General features: G+C 37.6%; 1 protein-coding gene across 1 annotated transcript in view; it reads left to right on the forward strand.

Annotated features, from left to right (window-relative positions):
- Nucleotides 1-20,565, forward strand: part of ZNF292 (zinc finger protein 292) — a 53,283-nt gene that overhangs the window by 15,825 nt on the left and 16,893 nt on the right. The window contains exons 2-5 of the mRNA XM_066315112.1: nucleotides 10,232-10,386; nucleotides 10,842-10,920; nucleotides 12,457-12,592; nucleotides 19,164-19,366. Coding sequence (XP_066171209.1) covers nucleotides 10,232-10,386; nucleotides 10,842-10,920; nucleotides 12,457-12,592; nucleotides 19,164-19,366 — 573 coding nt within the window. The remainder of the gene's footprint in view (nucleotides 1-10,231; nucleotides 10,387-10,841; nucleotides 10,921-12,456; nucleotides 12,593-19,163; nucleotides 19,367-20,565) is intronic.

Below are 20,565 nucleotides of genomic sequence, written 5' to 3' on the forward strand. Positions count from 1 at the left end.
TGGCTTTTTATGTGATGAAGGGCTTGTTCTCCATCTTCTGGTAAAACACTGAACAACAAGGAGGAGAGAAAGGCAGGGTGAGAAATCGCAAAAGTAAAAGATAGTTTTCATCTCTAGAAGCTTTAGATCATCAAGGCTGAGAATAATTGTAGTTTAACACTGTAAACAATTTTTTGGTGTCCCTTTAGGATGTAACTTTGCTGTGCGGCTTCACAAAGGCGTCATCTGGTACTTAATATATTGGTATGAAATCTTCTTGACTCCAGATATGTCTAAATTTGGATTTCTATTTTATTTTTAGTATCTCAAATACTTAGTTAAAAAGAGCACATGTTATAAAGCTATTCTGAGCCAATCTGTTCATTTTCCTTACAGGAGAGAGGCATCACAGGCAATGTTGCTGTGTTCACTTAAGTTCTGATGGTCTGGAAATGCTTCTTTTAGCAACTTCTTTTTAGAAGCTGTGAGGATGATTGCCCAGTGCATGGTCTTGTGCTCATTGGTCATGCCTATCATCCTAGTCATCTTCTAATTGAGTTCTTTTACATTGAATTCTTGGAGTGGAGATGATTTTACTGTTGCAAACCAGGACTGATGCTCCACGTGGAAGGGAGAGATCAGTTCACTTACTTACAGGTTTATTTCTATTTTAGCAGCTCAGTTAGGTGACTTTACATGTGATTCGGTAATGATCCTAGCAGAGGGCTGGAATTGCACAAAAGATTCAAGGCCAGAAGCCTGGCTTAGTTTGTAAACTATAATGAATTGACCTTAAAAGCAGACTATTATCAGCTTTCCAGGAATTTGAGCAATGCTGTCTTCATCACATTATCTGTTCTTTAATGGTTGTAGTAGTCAGTGAGATTATGCTTGAGGCTCACAGTTTTACTCTGAAAAATACAGCTTTCAAACATCAACTTGTCTTCAGTGAGATGAATGTTTAGCCTCAGGCCATAAATCTTGTTTGTTTCCCAGAAAACAACCCAAACGAACTTTCTGTTCTGCTCTTGTTAAGTCTGAAGATAGCATCAGCATCATGACTATACCTAGCTACTTGATCAAGAATCCCTCAAGTCAGTAAGTTCCTTGTGGTTCATCTCTTAGGATTCAGGGCCTTTGTCAGGGACTGAGCTGTCTTGCAATTTCTAGAACTTTTTCCAGTACCCGTGCTCTGTTGCCATTCAAGGGGTTGTCACCTCTGCATGCAATTTGAGTTTTTTTCCTGGCTATCCTAAAATGACTACAGAGCATTTCATTCTGTTGTCTTTATTCATGGAAAGCAGTGTTTTAGTGGCCATTCAGCATTTTCTGGACTTCTTTTTCTAAAGGTGTTTTATTTCTCACTGCATTGTTCTGTTCTTGGTCTGAGGAATTTCTGCACGTACAATAAATTTATTTATAACAGCTTTATTTTTACATTACAGACAGAATATTATCCACAGATTTTTTTTAAAAAACCTTTTTCTTCATCTATAGCTCATGTAGGTATTTCAGCAGTGAATTTATTTGTACTAAAGAGCACCAATATATTAATTTTTTTTAGGAAATGTGTTCATCTTGGATATCTCAAAGCAACCGCATAAACCTATATGTTTATGAAATGTTTTTAGAAACTTCTGTATGTGATGGTCTGTCTGCCCAAATTGTAGCGAGACCTCATAATACTTGGTTACCCTAGCATCAGGATGTGTGTGCACACCTTTAATGTGGCACCATCTGGGAAATGTGCTCGTGCCTTGTGTGCTTCAGTGATGGAGTGCTGCACATTTGAGATTCCTCAGCATTTCCTCTAGGATACTGGTCCTGGATACAGGAGTTGTCAGTGAGCTTATCTCCTGGCAAGATGTGACTGCTGGAGATTTCTCAAGTAAGTGCAGAGTTGTTGTCTGCGTGCAGAGTTGTTGTCTGTGTGCACATTCCAGTACTGATGAACAGTCCTTGTGGAACCATGGATACTGCAAGAACTTTATTGAATATTTCATGGTGCTCTTAACTCCCCTAGGAAACTTTAACCAGCAGTTTCAAATCCCATTCTGTTTTCTTTTGAGTAATAGTTAAATGTAAGCTGTTAGTTGTAGCTCGTGACTGCCATACCTGAAAGGTCAACAATGCAAAGCGCATGCATGGGAAATATTTTTTCAGGGAGAAGCAGATAGGTTGTAGTTTTGGAAGTGAAAATTGACTTAAGTTTATGAATCCTTGGAGTTAGTATTTGGGGGGGATGTCTTTCATCTTACTAATTGGGTTATTTTGGTAATTGAATAGTAGACAGCTCCTTTGTTGGAGAAGGAATACAGCAGAGACAAACTATCTGGGCCTACTAGTCAGACTTTTAAATCCATGTTTTCAATTAGTGATTATTTACATGGTGTGGAGATCAGTGCAAAAGGTGACAAAAAATGAAGTACAGAATCCTGAAGAGGAAAACATTTTTTACTAGAAGTGTAGTAAATCTTAGGTTTCTAAGCTTCAGATAAATTACTTTTAAAGTGTCAAAAGCAGAAAGATGGCAGTTCAGGAACGAGTAATTGTATACAGAATATTTGGATACATTTAATTTCAGTTTAGGTTTAAATGATAAGAGTCTTACAGCTTACCTTCAGGGCTACACTTCAGTTTTGTAATACAAAGAGGATTGTGCTGGTAATACAGAACCAGGAAGCATCATCTGTTCTGTTTTCTTCATTTGTCAGCATGGCTGCATTGTCAGTGTTGTTCACATTCAGCAGCAGTCAGCATAGGAAGACTTTCAATAGACACGATCAGTATTTTCATACCTTTACTGCTCCTTTACTGCTTTTGTCTTGCTTTGCCTACTTCTCATGGCTCAGCATTGCATGTTTTAGTAAATTGCACGTTGACAAGGAGGAGTGAGACTATTACTGTGCATTACATTCTGGAAATACAGCTGTCTATATTTGAACGGTAGTTCTTTCTCATCTGTAGTATTACACAAGAAATTTGAGGAAGCAAGAATTGAAATAATTGCAAGCAGATAGTAGCATGGAGCTTTTAAAGGCCAGTATTAGAATTACCATTCTCTTTTTGTGCTGTCTTTTAGATGACCACAAGCAATATATTTCATGTCTGAGAGAAATACATACAGCCTTGTTTTTCCTCAATTTGCATGGAAAAAGAAAACGCCTTCTAAGATGATGAGTAGTACGTATGTGGTAGAAACAGTGTGTGTTACTGTAAAATACTTCCTTTCACTTTTGTTGTATGCATTTAAAAGGCAATGTCTGGCACTAGATCTGATTTTGTAACATGATCTAATGTAGAACACAACTGTTCACAAAGAACAACCATTTAAATCATATCTCACTCCCCATGTCTTACTGTCAGATAATAGTATTGCCATGGTAAGGTGATTTATTCCTTAAAAAAAATTAAGTCCTTGTCTTTCAGGTTTTGGACTGACTGTTGACTTAATTCATTTTGATGTGTGTATCTCTGTCATTGAAAGCTAAATTAAGAGAATTGTCTGCTTTGCAGAATGTCTGAAAAATGATGTATGATTTTGACAAGAAACACTTTTTCGTGTACTTTTTGGAAAAGTAAAACTAAAGATTTTGGCACTTGATATTTTTGAACTACTTTTAGCAAGAATAATTGTGTGAGATTTTTCCTTATTAGTCTAGTAAACTTGCAGATTTAAACAGACAAACTTCAGATATCCAAATACTGAAAGAAATCATGGTTATATCCCATTCTCTGCTTTTTAATTTCTCTAGGTTATAATCTTGTAGGGAGAAAGAAGATACCACAAATAATTTTCATGTATTGTCTCACCGTAAGTCAGGGACTGGGAGGTCAAAATCATTCTTAAATGAAGGTCAGGTTCATGTCCACCTGAGGAACGTGATTGTAAAAAATTCATCAAATCATAGAATGGTTTGTGTTGGAAAGGACCTTAAAGATCATCTAGTTCTAGGCCATGGGCAGGAATGCCATTCACTGTATCAGGTTGCACAGGACCCATCCAGCCTGGCCTTGGGCAGTGCCTGGGATGAGATATCCACATTCACCTCCTTCTGAGTAAAGAATTTCCTTCTAACATGTAATCTAAACTTGCCTGCTTTCAGTTAAAATCATTGCCTCTTGTCCTGTTGTTATCTCCCATACAATATTTCTCTCCCCCTCCTTTTTATGAGTCCCCTTAAGATACTGGAAGGCCACAGTGACGCTTCTCCAAAGTCTTTTCTTTATGGTGATCAACCTCGTCTCTCCCAGCCTTTATTTGTAGGAGTGCTGCTCCATTCCTCTGATCGTCTGTGTGGCCTCCTCTGGCTTCCTGCTCAACCAGGTCCATGTCTGTTTTGTGCTGAGGACTGCAGAGCTGGATGCAGCACTTCAGGTTGGGTCTCACAAGGACTGAGCAGAAGGGGAGAGCCCCCTCCCTTGACCAGCTGGCAGCCCCTCTTCTGATGCAGCCCAGGATGCAGTTGGCTCTCTGGGCTTTGAGCACACCTTATTGGGTGTGTGCAGCTTTTTATCCATGAGAACAACCAAGTCCTTTTCCTAAGGGCTGCTCTCTGTGAGTCCTCACTGTTGGACTTGTTGAATGTGGGAGAATGGATTGTAAAAGAATAGAGATAGTGCTGCAGGCAATCTCGCCCCTGGTAAGTTGCAGCTATATAAGACAGGTGAACAGCATTGAAGGAAAAAGAAGCATGGAATGTTGATGTGTATTGACCAATCACAAAAGGGTAAAAGGGCACACAGGTGTTATGCATGTGAGAAGGCTATAAAATATGAAAGGTTGTGTTGGGGAATAATAAAGGGCTGATACTTGAAACCATTCATGGTGTCAGTCATGTGTCCTCCATCAGTTGAATTTCATGATGTTCTTGTAGACCCTGTTCTCAAGCTTGTCCAAGTCTTTTTGGATATCCCTTTCTTCTGTTGTGTCAGCTGCACCCTTCAGTTTTGTATCATCTGCAGACTTGCTGAGGGCGCACTTGATCTCAGACTCTGGTTCATACATAAAGATACAGAAAAGCACTGGTCCCTCAATAAAGTCCTGAGGGACACTTACTTTGTATCAATTCATGCTGTATGTCTTCTTCCTTTCAGTCTCTTTAATCGTAAGCATCCGATTCTAAATCAGTCCAGAGCAGTCAGTGGAACTTGATTTGACTCAAGTGGTTATGTTATCAGGCTCATTACAGCATATGGCATTTCTCTGCATATTCCTCTGTATGATGATAGCAAACTCAGGATCTCCAATTCATTTTCAGTTCTTCATGATCCATCATCTCGTGATGGAAGCTGTGAGTGGCTCTAGCTGTTAGAACGCCCCTGTCACCTTTACAGGGACGAATCTTAAGCCAAGAAAAATATTCTTAAATCATGTGCATGGTTCACATGGGAGACTTGCTTCACTGGTTTTCTTCAGTTACCCTTACTTGACTGGAACCCTCACTTTCCTTTGGAATTTCTGTTGGTGATAGCAGAACTGGAGCCATTCTTCACCACCTTTGAATAAAGTTTGACCTGTTTTCTCGAATCAGGCCATTGGTGATTCCTCTGAAAGCAGCTGCTCTGTTGTATCGGTTGTTGGCAGGTGCTGGGGGAGTGAGAGGTGCTGTATGAAGGGGAACCCTGCCTCTGTGGGAATGCTCCATGTGAACAGCAAGTGGCAGAGTGATCTCACGGAGAAGTGTTGTAGCTCCTGCACCTGCCTGTGTGTGTGGAACTTGGTCATTGCTTTGCTGTCTCTGCCACTGTGGAGTTGTTTTTTTTTTTTTATGGAGGAAGTTCCTTCAGCCACTCTTTGTGTGCAGCTCCCGAAGACTCATCTCCACATAATACAGTTGCGTCATGCTTGTTGTTTGGACTTTTCTCCTGTGTGGATGTGCTTGAAGAAAGCCACTGAAGTAAAGGTTTTGGAGTTGTTTGAGAGGTGCAGCTTACCTGTGTGACCACTGTCTGTTACTTTCCCAGCCTCTTAATCCTTTGGGGTAGCAGGGAATGAAAATGACAGTCCCAGGCATGTCCTTATATAAATTCCAGTAAGCTTACCCTTATTCAGGTGTGTTGAGGGTGAGAATCTGTTTTTCAGAGCTGAAGAAACATGGCGGTGTGGACCATACACCTGTAACTCCCATCAACAGTGTCTCTAGTGTGAACAGTGTCTGCCTTTTAATATGAAACATATTTTAACACTGCTTTTGGTGTTGTAGAGCTGGTTTTCGCAAAGAAGATTGTTCAGTAAAGCAGCTGTGGGTGGGTGGGTTGCTACAGTAACATTCTTGTAAGGGTTCTGATAAAGATTGAAAATTGAATGTTACCTGTGGCTATATATTTTCCACAGTTTAAATCACAGGTATAGTACTTATTTATTTTTATTGTACAGGTCAAGATTATTCCACTTCTGGAGGATTCTTGACTGTAAGCTGCTGCTAAAATAAAATGCCTATTTCAGTCTCAGAGGAACAAAACTTCTGCTGCTGTGCTCGGAATACAGTACTTGGCTTGATTAACAAGCATGTCCGACTAGGGAGATAAATAACTTAATGGGGCCCAGGGCTGGGGGTAAAATTCTTTCTTTTTATGGACAACACTGATTCATTAAGCAAAGCAGAATGAATTTGATTTTCTTTGTATAATGGCGGTGCTGTATAGTCTAGAGACATCAAGACAAGGAAATCTGTCATACCAGCGAATATTTCTGAAGGGTGTGGTGGGTGTAAATACTTAGTGTAGTTCACGTCATGGCTTGGAAGTGCCTGATCTATATATATGAGATAAAAATAGCACTATTTAATGCTGAAATTAGTGCCAGTATGTTATAGTGCAAACTTCTCTTGCTTTTTACAGTGTGTTCACTGCTTTTAAAATATTATGGTAACAGGTCACCAACACTCTGAATGCCTTTTTTTTAATGTGTATTTATTTAGGTGTATTCTGAGAATTTTCCAGTCTGATGATTATATCTATTTTGAGTAACTGCTACTGAATTTCATATCTTAAAGATGAGATTTTATTTGCTTCAGTTTATTCTTAATAATCTGAATGTGGATTGTAGTGGTCTTCATTGGACTGTCATCGTTTCTGCAAGTGCTTTTGTAATTATTCTCCAATTTTCATCAATTTTCAATTGATGACTACATGGTATTTCTGCAAAGTTCCTATTTATCTGGGAGAGTTCCAGCTGGGTTCTGCCATAATGGGTCAGCAGTCTTCAGTATTCCCCATGTGCAGATTGGATGGTGGTACTGCCTATCTGGAGGTTCTTTAGTGTGCTGACCACCTACCATGAAACTTGAGCTCTACTGATCTTCTTGTTACAGGTCTCAGTGGTCACTTGTCATGTTATGAATCAGTGTCTCTCTATTGAGACTTGGTTTCTTCTTCAGGTTCTCATCTTTGCAATGGCAGGTGAGAATATTCTGGATACTCTTCAGTCACACTTAGATGACCAATTGTTTAGTTATATCTTCCTGCATCCTCCTTTTTTCTTACCCCTTCTTCTTCTTGTCCTCAACACTTCGAGACTCTTGAGGATATGTTTTCCTGGCTTGGTAGCAAACTTGGAAATGTCCTTCCTTTGCCAAAGCTTGGATTGGTCTTGTTTGCTGTGGTTTTTTGAAGAGGAGATAAGTAAAAGTATGTGAGCCGCATTCAAAATGAAGTTTACATCAACTAATAATATAGTGTTTCAGGTCTTAAACAGGATTCATGACTTCATAGATAAACTTCCTAAATATCAACTTATCTTGCTGACAGAAGTTACTTGGTCAGATTTGGCTATTTGGCTTCCAGGCCAATTGTAGCAAGTTTGGACAGTCTGGATAAAAGCTGGGTAAAACTGAATGTTAGTTTATGCTGTTACTGCCTTGGTCTTGTATGTTAGCTGCCACTTGGGAGGTTGGTTATTGTTGTGGTTTGGTTTGGGATTTTTTTAATGTATATTTACATTAAAAAGAGAAGTACACTAAAAAGAGAAGTATGTTTTTTTTCAAATTAATCAGAAAGGAATTTTGGGTGACAGTATTAGTTTTAACTATTTATCTCCAGTTACAAAGCTAATTATCTGAACTAAGTAGCATTCCAAAATAATGCAAAGAGTTTCCCCAGCATATCTGTGAATCAATATGAACAGTAAGCTATGCTAAATTTCAGATTACCATGTTTGTCCCTCTTTTATTCAGTCTCACTAGCAGCTTGTTTTCACATTTTCCCTTTACAGGGAGAATTGTCTTTTAAGCAAGTGTAAAATTGATTAAGTTGTAATACTCTTAACAAATAGCGGTTGTGTGCTGTTTTCTCCAGTACAAAAATGCAAGTCATTCCAAAGCACTTAGAAGAAGAAAAAGTTTACTCCCTAAGGAAAAAAGATTATAGCACTGTGCTTTTTATTTTACATTTTCTGCAAGTACTATATGGTGAAAGGTGCAGTATTGGTTGCTCCAGTGAATTCTTGACAAGAAGCAACATCAATTTCAGGAGAGAGGGGTTACTTTTACAGGTCTGTGGTATTCATGTAAACTGAAGGTTATGCTATTCACTCTTTAAATGTGACTGCTTATATCAGCTGGACAAAGGGAAGAAGTTATTGCCTTTTCCATCCAAAACATTGCTCCAAGACCCAAAAAGTGAAAAATATTAAGTATACTTTCCTGGGCTTTTTTTTTTTTTCAGATTTGCTGTTCTGCCACTAGCATCCTTGTCACATGTGACAAGTCAGTAATGGAAATAGTACTTCTGGTTATGAGGGTATTTGGGCAAAGGGAGGCTTTTCACTGGAGTGTCTGTCAAGATTCTTTGAAGGCAACTGCTTTGTTCTGATCTGATTAATTCTAGTGCATTGAGCAAAATTGCCAAGTGGTACTGAAATAGTGTTTGCTAATATTGTTAGCTTATTTATCCAGTTCTCCTCTGTTTTTTCTTTCATGCTTCAACTCTGTTTTGCTCTTGCTTGATTTCTCTGCCATGATCTGTGGTGCTTTTTTGCAGCTCTTAGGAGAGCATCAAATTGAGTATTACAGTAAAACAGACAATATTCCAGTCAGGTTCAAGGTAGCATTAGGTACTCAGAAGCATCTTCTGCTGCAGGAGAGAGATACAGTATGTAACTTCTTTATATATATTGTTTCTGTAGTAAGATCTCAGCTGTGGTAGCACCAGTTTGAGGGGGATTAATCCCTCTGTGGAGAACCTGTGGGACTGCTTCTCTAGGTACTGGTGGAGGAAAATCCTAGTAAATGGGATTCTAAACACTCAGATTGCCCAAAAGGCTATAGTCTCTGTTCTTCAGGATACACTCAGATCCATCAACATATTCCTCCAGACAATATATTATAATGGTTCTGCTTTCAGCAGGGCATCAGACAACCAAAACTGCTCTCTTACTCTCAGCTTTCTGTGTGTTGTGCCCCTCAAGAAGCAAACAGCAAAATTGATCATTGTAGTATGACAGACTCCAATGCAAGCTGCTGTGGTGTAGGAGTTAGTTTGCAATCCATCAAGTTACCCTAAGCATGAAAGGAGAGATCCATAGGGGATGTATTTGGGATGGTGACTGGAGAACCTTACTGTCTACTCTGCCTGAATGTGTCTGAGTCCCCTGGCCTTGACTGAAATGAATAGAAGTCTTCTGCACTTTGCTTGGTGGTGTTTATTTCATCACTCTTACGAGTTTTAGTTTGAACTCGCTGTTCTTATGTATTCATGTGGCAAGTAGGAAAACAATTTTTTTGCTAGCAAGTTTTTGATGTACAAATGGTGTCTTTAAAATGCATAGAACATATTTTTTTCGGAGCCATGTAAAAAGCAATGTCCTGAAGATACCTGTATCTTCAAGGTGGCAAGGCAGGGGAAAATTAAAACTTTTCCTGGAAGTAGAGAAGTTAAAATAAAGACTCGTACTTTCAAGTTTACTTGCTTAGAAGCTGAACTGTAGAGATGAATGTCTAAAAATGAGTTTTCAGTCCCTTAACTATCATATGCTCTTCAGGCTTCTGTATTTGGAAAATAGGAATGTAAAATGAATCATGATGTTACCATAGGGAGGAAGTGTCAGTCATAACGTTTTTATATGACCAGAGAATGATTGTGTGTGGAGTCTTAAGTGTCAGTTGTTAATGAAACAATAAATTTTAAGGAAAAAAGTATGCTTTGAGAATATGTAATTCATATTAAGAAGATTTACTAGTGAGAAATACAAAATTTTAAACTTATATTTGTTCCTGATTTTTGAATTGTTTTCTTTCCTTTCCCTAAACAGACTTTGTTGGAATATGCAGAGAAATGGAAGACATCAGAAGATCCTCTGCCTCTGTTGGAGGTGTACACGGTGGCCATCCGAAGTTATGTTAAAGCACGACCTTATCTTACCTCTGAGTGTGAAAACGTTGCCTTTGTGCTGGAACGTTTAGCACTGTGAGTATGTTTTTTTGGTTACTAAAACTTTTCATTGCCTAAATGTTTTCCCAATCCAGTTCTCAGCACCTACCTTCCTCATGGTGGATGCTGTTTGTAAGGGAGAATATCTGGTTGTTGGAATTGAGGCAAGAAGTATTCCTGACCTAGAATAAGCCAACATTCCTGGCTTGAAACACTTTGCTATTATTGATACGCTATCTGAAAGTGTATCACTTTGCATAGTCTTTTACAGGGTTGGATTCAATGGTGATTTTTTTTATGGTGTCTTTTAGAGAACTTGCTTTTACAGTTTCTGCAAGAAAAAGATACCTCTTTTTCTTTGTGTTCAAGGAAGCAGACTGTTTCGTGGCTGGTGTTTCAAATGTCTATTTTGATTTTAGAATAGAGAATTGTTGATTATACAATTTCAGTGTCAAAAATGGCCTCAAATAATACACCTTTTTGACTTTCAGAAGCTGTATTGAACTTTTACTGTGTCTGCCTCTGGACTTACCTGAAAATAAATGGGAAGAATTTCAGGCTTTTGTACAGGTGAGTTTAGTTAATGCAATAAAGACTTAATAGCTTTTCAGAATGATTTGGAAACCCAGGGATATTGAGTATGTAGCATGTCTGTAAGGAGCAAGGCCTTCAGCTGGAAATCCTACATACTCTTCAGTAATTGCTGAAGGTAATATCACTTGTCTGCATGTAGCAGCTGTGGAGAAAAAGATATTTACAGACTATTGAAAGAAAATTCATATTTTAACATATTGACATATAACATTTTGACTATTAACACTCTTAGAAATGAAATATCATTTAAGTCATTCTTTAGTATATATAGTTGTATGTTTGAAACTTAAGAATGAAAGGCCAGTTGATACTGGAGGGTATCAAGCTGATACTGGAGGGTATCAAGCTGATACTGAAGGATTGTTAGATCTCTCACAGAGCACTGCATTAAAGACAGGTGTTGGAACAAGTTTTGCATCTGCTTCTCAGTATTTATCAGAAATATGTAGGGGGAGGTCCAGTCTACAGTTTAAAAAAAAAGAAAGGAGAGGAGAGGAGAAAAGAATAAGGAAAAGACCAGATAGTTACCTCTTGGCTCTCAGCCTGAATAACATAGGAAGATGAAAAGCTGATTATTTTAGAGTGAATTTTTACTAGCAATTGCCTTATATAGGTCAATTCTGAAGAGAAGTGTTTGATGCTGTGGGGTTCCACAGCCTTGAGATCAGGTGGAAAAGTAAAAGAAAAAATTCTGGAAAGAAAAGAGCCATTTCTTGGTTGGGGTTTTTTTTTGGGGGGGGGGGGGGGGGGTGTTTTTGTGGGGTTTTTTTTGTTTGCTTGGGAGTTTTGGGAGGGGTTTTTGGCTGTTTGTTTTGGGTTGGGTTTTTTTGTTGTTGTTGGTTGTTTGGTTTTTGGGGTATTTTTGTTGCTCTTTTCTTAGAGGACCAATGTAAGTTGTGCACTGCTACTCTAAGCTACAGATTTTTTGGAAGTATTTAGTTTACTCCTAAGTGAACATCTGCTCACAGAATTTATTCTAGTATATAAGTGCAGTGGAAGATATTTTAATTGATTTTAAGACTCTAGCCTGCTTCATCATATTTGCATAGAACCGTGCAGTTAGATCTTAACAGCTAAAATCTTTCGACATTATAAAAATATTTTTTTCAGTGTCTCCAGTACATAGAAATGGAGCTGCTGAAGAGTTTGAGAAGATAAAGTTTAGGCACCTGATACCAGAACAATATGTGGACTAGAAAAATTGCTCATCCATTTTTAAAAGAGAGGCCCATTTCAAAGTTTAGTTTCAGAAATTTCAGAAGTAGTCCTGTTAATAAATCTCAAGGTGAGTTTGAAGCACTCAGTTGTTTCAGTTTCTCAGCTTATATCTTAGGCAACAGAGGCAGAAGTAAAACCTGTATAGGCTAAGTGTTAAGATTGTTTTGTGATACATTTAACTTTCCATCTGGTATGGTGTTAATTTGATAACCTAAGGTATAAAGGAGTATGAAAGACACATTATTTATGTCTTTTTTAAACAATACCTTGTTTTGTAAAATATATTATATTCAGGTGGCTCATAAAAACTTGATGGAAAATGGTAGCCGGGAACTGCACATTTTAACAACGCTTACACAAGAGAAGGGTGTGTGGAAGAACCCAGTATTGTGCAGTATTCTGTCCCAGGAACAGTTGGACCCAGATAAAGGTAAAATTTAAAATTATGGTTGGGATTAAATATACTTTTATCTTTATGATACGTTGAAATATTAGGATCAGTGGAAGTTTTTGTTCAATGTAGTTTGTGATAATTTATAAGCTATATAAATAAATATGCATGTAGCATTTTCTGAATTGTTAAGACAGTATGTTCGTGGTAACATACAAGTAATTTGGTGTGGGTATTTAGCATAAAACATATTAGTGCCTTAAATTCTCTTGCCATTTTCCTTGTAAGCCATGTGAAGGGAGTTTACATACAGGCTAATTTACGATGGTGTAAGTTCAGTACTAATATGCAAAATGTATTTGACATAAATGTCATTTACTCAGTTGTGAAATGCCAAGAGGACCTTTACTGAAGATGCATTTAGATCCGAGTTCTGAGAATGGCTAACAGTAGTTGCATAGGGAAGAGTATATGATCAGCAGAGGCTTACAAGGATAGTGCCATGACATTTTATTTTTATTTTGGTGATTGCAATTCAGAAGTGGTGTCCTTGTGTGAATAAATCTTAGTTGTTTTTTTAATTCTTTGCCTAAACGGTTTTAGAATCTGTATAAAGCGTCACACTGTGTATCTCTGGCAGAGTTGCACAGTTCTTCCATCAAGTGAGGTAGTTCCTCTTACTGTCTGCCTCCCTGGTGCTTGCTTATTTCCTATGTTATTTTCTATCTGTTAACAAGTTAACTATTCTTGTATCTTTTAATGATTGCATCATACGACCTGAATCGGTAGACTGCTGTCATATCTTCTCTCTTCTGTAGTGTCTTACATATGTCTTCAAGCTTTGCTGTCCCGTTCCCTGTATGGGGAACCAAAGGTTTATTCAGCAGTCAGTATGATTTTCTGCTTCCTTCAGCATTTTTTTCATAATATTTAATATATAATAGTATTCCTTTCATAATGTTAGCCTTACTTCTTTACTGAGCATTGAGCCAATGTTTTCCTTAATCTAACAAGACATTTTCTTGAGGACTAGTACCTATTTCTGTGTTAGGATTTTCCCCTACCATGCCTATATGTACACTTAGGCTTGTATTTTTACCCCATGAAAATAATTTTTGGGGTTTTATCAGCATTTTAATTTTATCTGTTTTGAAATGTTATGGACTGTTGGCATGTTTTTACTACCCTGCTTTTGTCAGCATGCTTTGTCATGGTTCTCTGCCCTTTTCCAAATGTTTATAAAAGTGCTGGACATAGGCTGTCCCTGATACAGATCCTACAGCCACCCACTAAGAGTTTGTGTGGGTTTTTTTTTTTTTTCTTCTTCTTCTATTAACTGATTTTTTTATCTGTACAAGGATCTTCTTTTAACTGCTAAGAGAGCTTGGTATCTTTAGGGATTTGATGGACTTTGTTGAATGCCTTTAGAAAATAAATTGGATCTCCTTTCATTCAAATTACCACAGCTCCCTTGGATAAGTCCAGTAAATGTATAATGTGACTTTCATTTTTTTCTTTTACAGAAGTTGGGCTTACTCCTCCACAAGACTTGCATTTTGTTGTTTCTTTTTATACCCCTAATACAGACTTTGGATTTGTATATAGTCCTCAGAGTCCCATACCCCTTTACTAGCTGCCTCTCAACCACCTTGCAGCCATTGTAACAGTAAGGTACTTGTAAGAGAGAGGTTTAATTAATATTTAGTTGCCTTCTATTTGAATCTTTTTAAGAACTTGCTCATGAGTTCAGTATTGGATGAGGAGGACGCAGGGCAATAAGTAAGATTGTGACCGTGGATTTCAGGAGAGCTAACTTTAGCATATTTAAGGAATTTCTTGTAAAAATCCCATGCGAACAGGTCCTACACTGCTATCAGACATTGCATTGTGTTGTATTTGCATGGTGACTGAACCTGCCATTACTTCAGGTTTCACCTGCATCACTTCTTTTTTTCTCGAGATTGCATATGATAGACAAGCACTTTGTATTTGGAGAGAGGAATTTTCCACATTTCTCCACTTCATTAATGGGTTATGGAAGGAAACCTTAGTAACACTGTCTTAATTTTCTCACATCATAGCGGGTCTTTTGACTTACTGGCCTCCTCCTGAGCTACCAGATAGCTTAATGTGAGATCAGGACTGATATTAATCTGGAATTGAAGCTGATCTGAATTAATGACAACTGAAAATTAAATTTCCTGATTTTGTGTGGCTGTTTGTGCAGCCTTATTGCTCAGTGTGCCAAAGACTGAAAGTTGCAGTGCACCAAAATGTTTGGGGTTATGCTACAGCCTATGCAGTGTTAAAACACTGCACTTCGATCCTCTGTTTTTGTCAGTGTAGCTTGTGCTCTTCAGTATGAACCTTTTCCATCCTTGAGGTTATAATTTTCTTGTAGTGATGGTATAATCCTTCAAAGCCGTGACTGGTATCTCCTCAGCTGATACTGAGGGTGAGTGGAGGAACTGTCTAGAGGAAAAGGGTCTTTGATAACCTTACGAAAAGGCAGGCTGCTTTTTTGGTATGTAATTCTAATTATCCTTAGAGATTTAAACCTGGATGCCAAGAGTTAGCTTCTTGAATTTTTCATTAGTTTAAGTGCAGTAGGGAGGCATCTAAAGAATATCTCACTGAAAAGGGGATCTGGATACAACCATCACTATTCAGAGATTGTTAAGGTGGATAACAGGCAGAATGTAGCAGCCAACATGGAACTGTTTCACCTGTCACCAGAAGCAGAATGATACCAGCAACCTCAGCTTTGAGAGGAAAAAAAAATTATGTTTCCATCCTGGGTATATTCAAAGCAGCCATCTGGAACTTCTTTTACCCTTTCTCCAGACACTATGCCACCACAGAAGCATCCAGGATTGATGGTGCATTCAGCAGAGTTGTGCTGAGATGTTTTTTGCATGAAGGATTCTGAGTCCCAGCTCCTGGTAGATATGGAAAGCATCAAGTCAGTTCAGAGTCACCCATAGTGTGAATGCACATGTGGACTAACACTTGAAGATCACTAAAGAGGTGTCGTGGCTCAACCCCTCTTAGCCCCTCTCTCATTCCCCCACCAGCAGCATCAGGGAGAGAATGGGAAGGGTGGAGGTAGAAAATGCACAAGTTGAGATAAAGACAGTTCCACACAAAACATCTCCACATCATCATCACTGTGTTCAGCACAAATACTAAACACAGCCCTGTACCAACCACAGTGAAGAAAATTAACCTTACCCCAGCCAAACCCAGTACATTAGTTTCCTGACTAGCAACTGAAGTTCTTGGAGGTGGATTGTCCATGTGTATATTCACCACCTGGCTTCATCCTCCTTGGCCAAAGCAAGGTTGGTAAGATATAAGTGTGATAGATTAATCTGTGCCTACCCTACATCTGATGAGGGGTCTTGTAGTAGGATTATGTGTGCTTTGTAAGGCAAATATCCTTTGTGCTCTTTAAGTCTTATGGTCAGCTAAAGTGTGGCATTAATCTGGACTGTCTTCCGTAGAGAACCTGTTAGTGCCTGGAGCTTATTCCTGTTGTATGCAGCTAATCTGTGGATTATGTTTTCTCTGGTTTAATCCATGTATGGTATGAGCAGTACTTATAATAAAAGTTCATAGTCCTTGTGAACTTTGCGTGGAATCACTTGGTAGTAGGACCTGACATGCCAGCTATGGGATTCAAGGGAATAATAGGGAAAGTGTTTAAAAGGTTAGATACCTGTCTGTCCAAGTTAATTTGTTAGATTTAGTAGATTGTAGTATCATCTGTCGGATGTTATCTGCACATCTTCATTTCTCTCATGTTCTGTAATTTTATATGAATTTTGCACATGCCTTGCACCAACATTTTTGTGAATTTTAATGGGTGAAGGAGCATTGCACAAAAATGACATTCAGTAATTTTTTCCAGTAATTGTTCCCATCAAATATGTCAGAGTTTGCACTCATAGATGCTAAGTGATTTGTTCTACAAAAGCACTTGTGTCTCAAGGCATTTTTGTGAATTAGAATTGTTATGGTAAACTAGCAATTTGTCCACAATAACTTTTGAAATTGACATTGTATGATAAAATATATTTATCAAATATTTAAAAACAAACAAAATCTTCCTCAATAACCTCAAAATCTTATCTTTAAAACTGTTCCTCACCATAAACTTAGTCCTGTAACCTTAGCACTGGTTTTTGTCTTAAAATGTCAGCTGTAGTTCAGTTACAAAATAAATGTAATTAAAATTCATGTTTTGAATGAGTTTTCAGATGTTAAACATAATGGTTATAATCACTGGGATTAGAATAAAGGTTTAAAAGTTAATATGTAACTCTAACCCTCATGTCTTCCTGTGTCTTGTTGAGAAGATAACAGAAAATGTGCTGATCCTTATGCAAGGCAGGCTGGCTGAAGCAATAAACACTAAAGGAAGGGGATTATTGAGAACTAGCATATAGAACATAATGTTTACAATATTAACTGCCACAATTATAGTAATAAATCAGAGTGAAACATGGGTTACCAATACATCTTAAAGTCTAAGGTCTTCCTGTATCTTGTTACACAAATAAGGTAAAATGTTCCAGTGTTATTCCAAGCAGACTATCCAGGACTAAATGTTGTGGGTGAAGGGATTATTGGTACCTGGTAGAGGAAGAGCAAGGCTAGATTATTGAATGTGGTTAGTCACAGGGTCATTTGTGGGTTGGCAGGAGTATGAATGTCTTTTATAATGCAGTGGTAATGACATTAAAGGAACATTTATCTGCTGCTTAGAATGTCCCCTAATAAACAGAAAAAATGTTTACTGTCTACCCATTGTCTGTTAGTGTGCTCTGGTTTTCCTTTGCTTCTGCATAAATACAAATATGGTCATAGCTTCATCACCATGGGGAGAGCAGGAAGGAGCTCATTTGATTTGAATATTCTTACATGTCAGTTAGCTGTTGCTGATCATTTGTAACAGGCTACAAGAACATGAACAAATAACTGAGAAGCTGGGTTGAAATGATGATTCAACCATAAATCTGAAAATGCGTGATAGATAATGACAGGGTCTAACAGACCCAGTTTCTGCAAAAGGCAGTATTTTCTGCCTTAAAGTCTTGTGCACCAAAGTGGTAAAGAAAACGGTTGACCTGATTTCAATTTCAAGATAGACTTTTAGTAATGTTCCATATAACTATTTAGAAGACGGAGAAGTCATGAAATAAAAACAGTAGTGAATCAAATTTAATAGTATGGGAAAAAGCAAAGAATAAAATGAGATTAATGGTTTTTTAGGAAACCATGTTTTGTGTTGTAATAGTTCAGGTATTACAGAGAGAATAAATTTTTTACATGTTGAAATTACATATTTCATCAAGTTCAACAGGACTTGAAAAGTCAAGAAAATATAAATTAAATGAATGGGCAGCATGATTCAGGATGAGGAAATTAAAAGGAATATGAGGAAAGTTCCTATCAAGATGTGTCAGAAAGTGAGCACTGCAGATGACCAGAAGGTTTTGGGAATACTCAAAAGGCTGGAAAAAAAATCTCATTTAGAAAAGATCAAGATTTTACTCCTAATACTGAAAGCATAAAATATTTGTGCTGGTTTTCACAAAATAAACAAAAAACAGTAGAACAAGTCTGCTGTTTTTAAAAGATGTGAGAATGTGTTATGAAATTAAAGTTAGGCAATTGAAAACGAAGTTGTGTTTTTTGCAGTGTATATCTACCTTGTGAAAACAGGGAGGGGTTAATGTTAAAAGGATTAAAGAAAATGGCCTGTCTGTGTGTCTAGTTTTAATAATTGACTTTAAATGCTGTAGAGGTGGTACTAAACCTCATGCTTCAAAGCTGAAACAATTTTGATCTGGAACATCTGGATGAGACCGGAGATGTGTATTTAAGACTTAAAACATTAACCTGTGTTCCCCCGTTTTGTAGGATTCTTTTGCCTTCCATTGAGGCACCTGGAGTTGGGTTGTTAGTGTAAACTACAGAGATATGCTCTGGTGGGAGCATATCTGAAAAATTCAGTTCAATACCTGTCTCTTTTGAGTTTTAGACTATGCACAGTCAAATATATACAAGATAAGTGTCTTTTCTCAAATAAGGAAAACTTTCTTGGTTGAAGAACTCTAAAAGAGTATTCTATGGGTTTATAATATGAGACATTTCACACCAATAAAAACAGGTTCAGAAACTTCTGTACTTGTCACATATATCCTTTAGTAGCAGGATCTTTCAAAGGCATGTGTTGGCAAAGGTGTAGCACAAGCGTACAAAGGATGTGAGAATAGTGGCTTTGTGTTGTCTTTCTGTAGAACAATAATCAAATGGTATCTAAATATTTTAATATTTATATGGTCTTTCAGTCTGTTTTGTGTGCAGCTGTTTAGCCAAGAAATTAGAATGAATAAAAACCTGCAAGTGTATAAAAGGTCTGTGACAGGGAATTTTTATGACAAAGAAGTGCAGTTCACCAAGAAGCTTTTTCCTCAATTTGCTTCATATCTTTTGTATCTGTTTTGATTTGTGTAAATTTTAGGGGTCAACCATGATTGAGTAAATGCAGTCTGTTAACTCTATAACATGCATATAATGTTTTGGCTTTTTTTTTTTTTTTAAGTGAATGAATTTTTACTGTCAGAAGGCCCTGTCCTGCTGGATATGCGTATTAAGCACCTAATGAAAACAAAGCAATTAACGCAAGCTACTGCCCTGGCAAAACTCTGCTCTGACCATCCAGAAATCAGTGCAAAAGGCAATTTCAAACAAACGTACTTGGTCTGTCTTTGTTCAGGATCACCAAATGAAAGGCTAATGGAAGAAGTAAGTAAATAATGAAGCATTTTTTTCTTAGACTTATTTCTTTAATGATAGTAAAATCACTAATTATGAGCTGGTGTTCTGTAGAAGAGGTTTTTCTTTTAAAATATGATCTAAAATATTTTTGGTCTTTTTTTTCTTTTCATTCAATTCACTTTTAAGCTGAGTAGTAATAACTCAAAACACTCATGGAAGAGTATTATTAGGTCATTAATAGGCATTTTCTGGCTGTGCCACAGCTTTGTGTTTGATTTTGCTTGAAGTATTTTAAAACTCTGGCTCATATCTCATTAGTAAAGTGAAGTTAATAATTTTCCCATTCTTATTTTTTTAACTATATTGCTTTTGTGAATACCTAGTACATAAAATGAGGTCCTTTAAATGCTGCTTGCAGTTCAGAGAATAAATGCAACTTCACCCAAATGCCTGGGTGCAGTTGAAGGTGAAAATCAGATCTTTGATCTGGTTTATAGTATAAAATCCTAATTTAAATACATAAGTCAGAGAAGAAATGACAGCTTTGCTCTTTGCATTCTTTCAGGTGGCATCTTCATTTCTCATCTTACTCCAAAGTTTAAGCTGAGCTTTTTTCCTTCTTGAAGGGAAACTAACTGCAAATGTCACTTTTCTTGTCTGCCAGTGTCTGCTGTCTTTTCATTGCTGTCATCTTTTTATGTTAAATATTAAGCTCACTGCAATTGAACCTAAAGGAATAAAAGTTGTGCATTGATTAGAGCTGGAAAACTTTCATACCCTAGATACAGATGAAATTCTAAGATGACAGCTTCTCACTGAACATGTTCTTCAGATACTCAGTAGAATTGGATCAGTCTTGCTCTCCTCCCAGCTCAGGCTGCAGCAGACCCTGTCAGAACAGACTCAGGAGGGGCTGTGACAGGGCTCTGCAATCTTACCTTTGTCTGCTAGGGACACACAATGGAACTTGGAATTTATGACCCTGCAGACAGGCTTCCTTCAGTACTCAGCCCCAGCACAGAATGGGCTGGTTCAGTGAGTGAACCGTGAATCCTCTGGACCAAAGGAGTGGGTTAGTCTTGTTTCTTTGGATACCATAACATACAGATAAGTTCAGACTGGGTTATCAGTTCAGGTATTTCTGAGCTTTGGATTGCTTAGATTAGCAGCTTCAGCTGCAGCGCTGTTCACGGTATTGCTAACCATTTTGGAAAAACCATGGATTA

This window comes from Sylvia atricapilla, chromosome 3, assembly GCF_009819655.1.
Source record: "Sylvia atricapilla isolate bSylAtr1 chromosome 3, bSylAtr1.pri, whole genome shotgun sequence".
NCBI lineage: Eukaryota > Metazoa > Chordata > Aves > Passeriformes > Sylviidae > Sylvia > Sylvia atricapilla.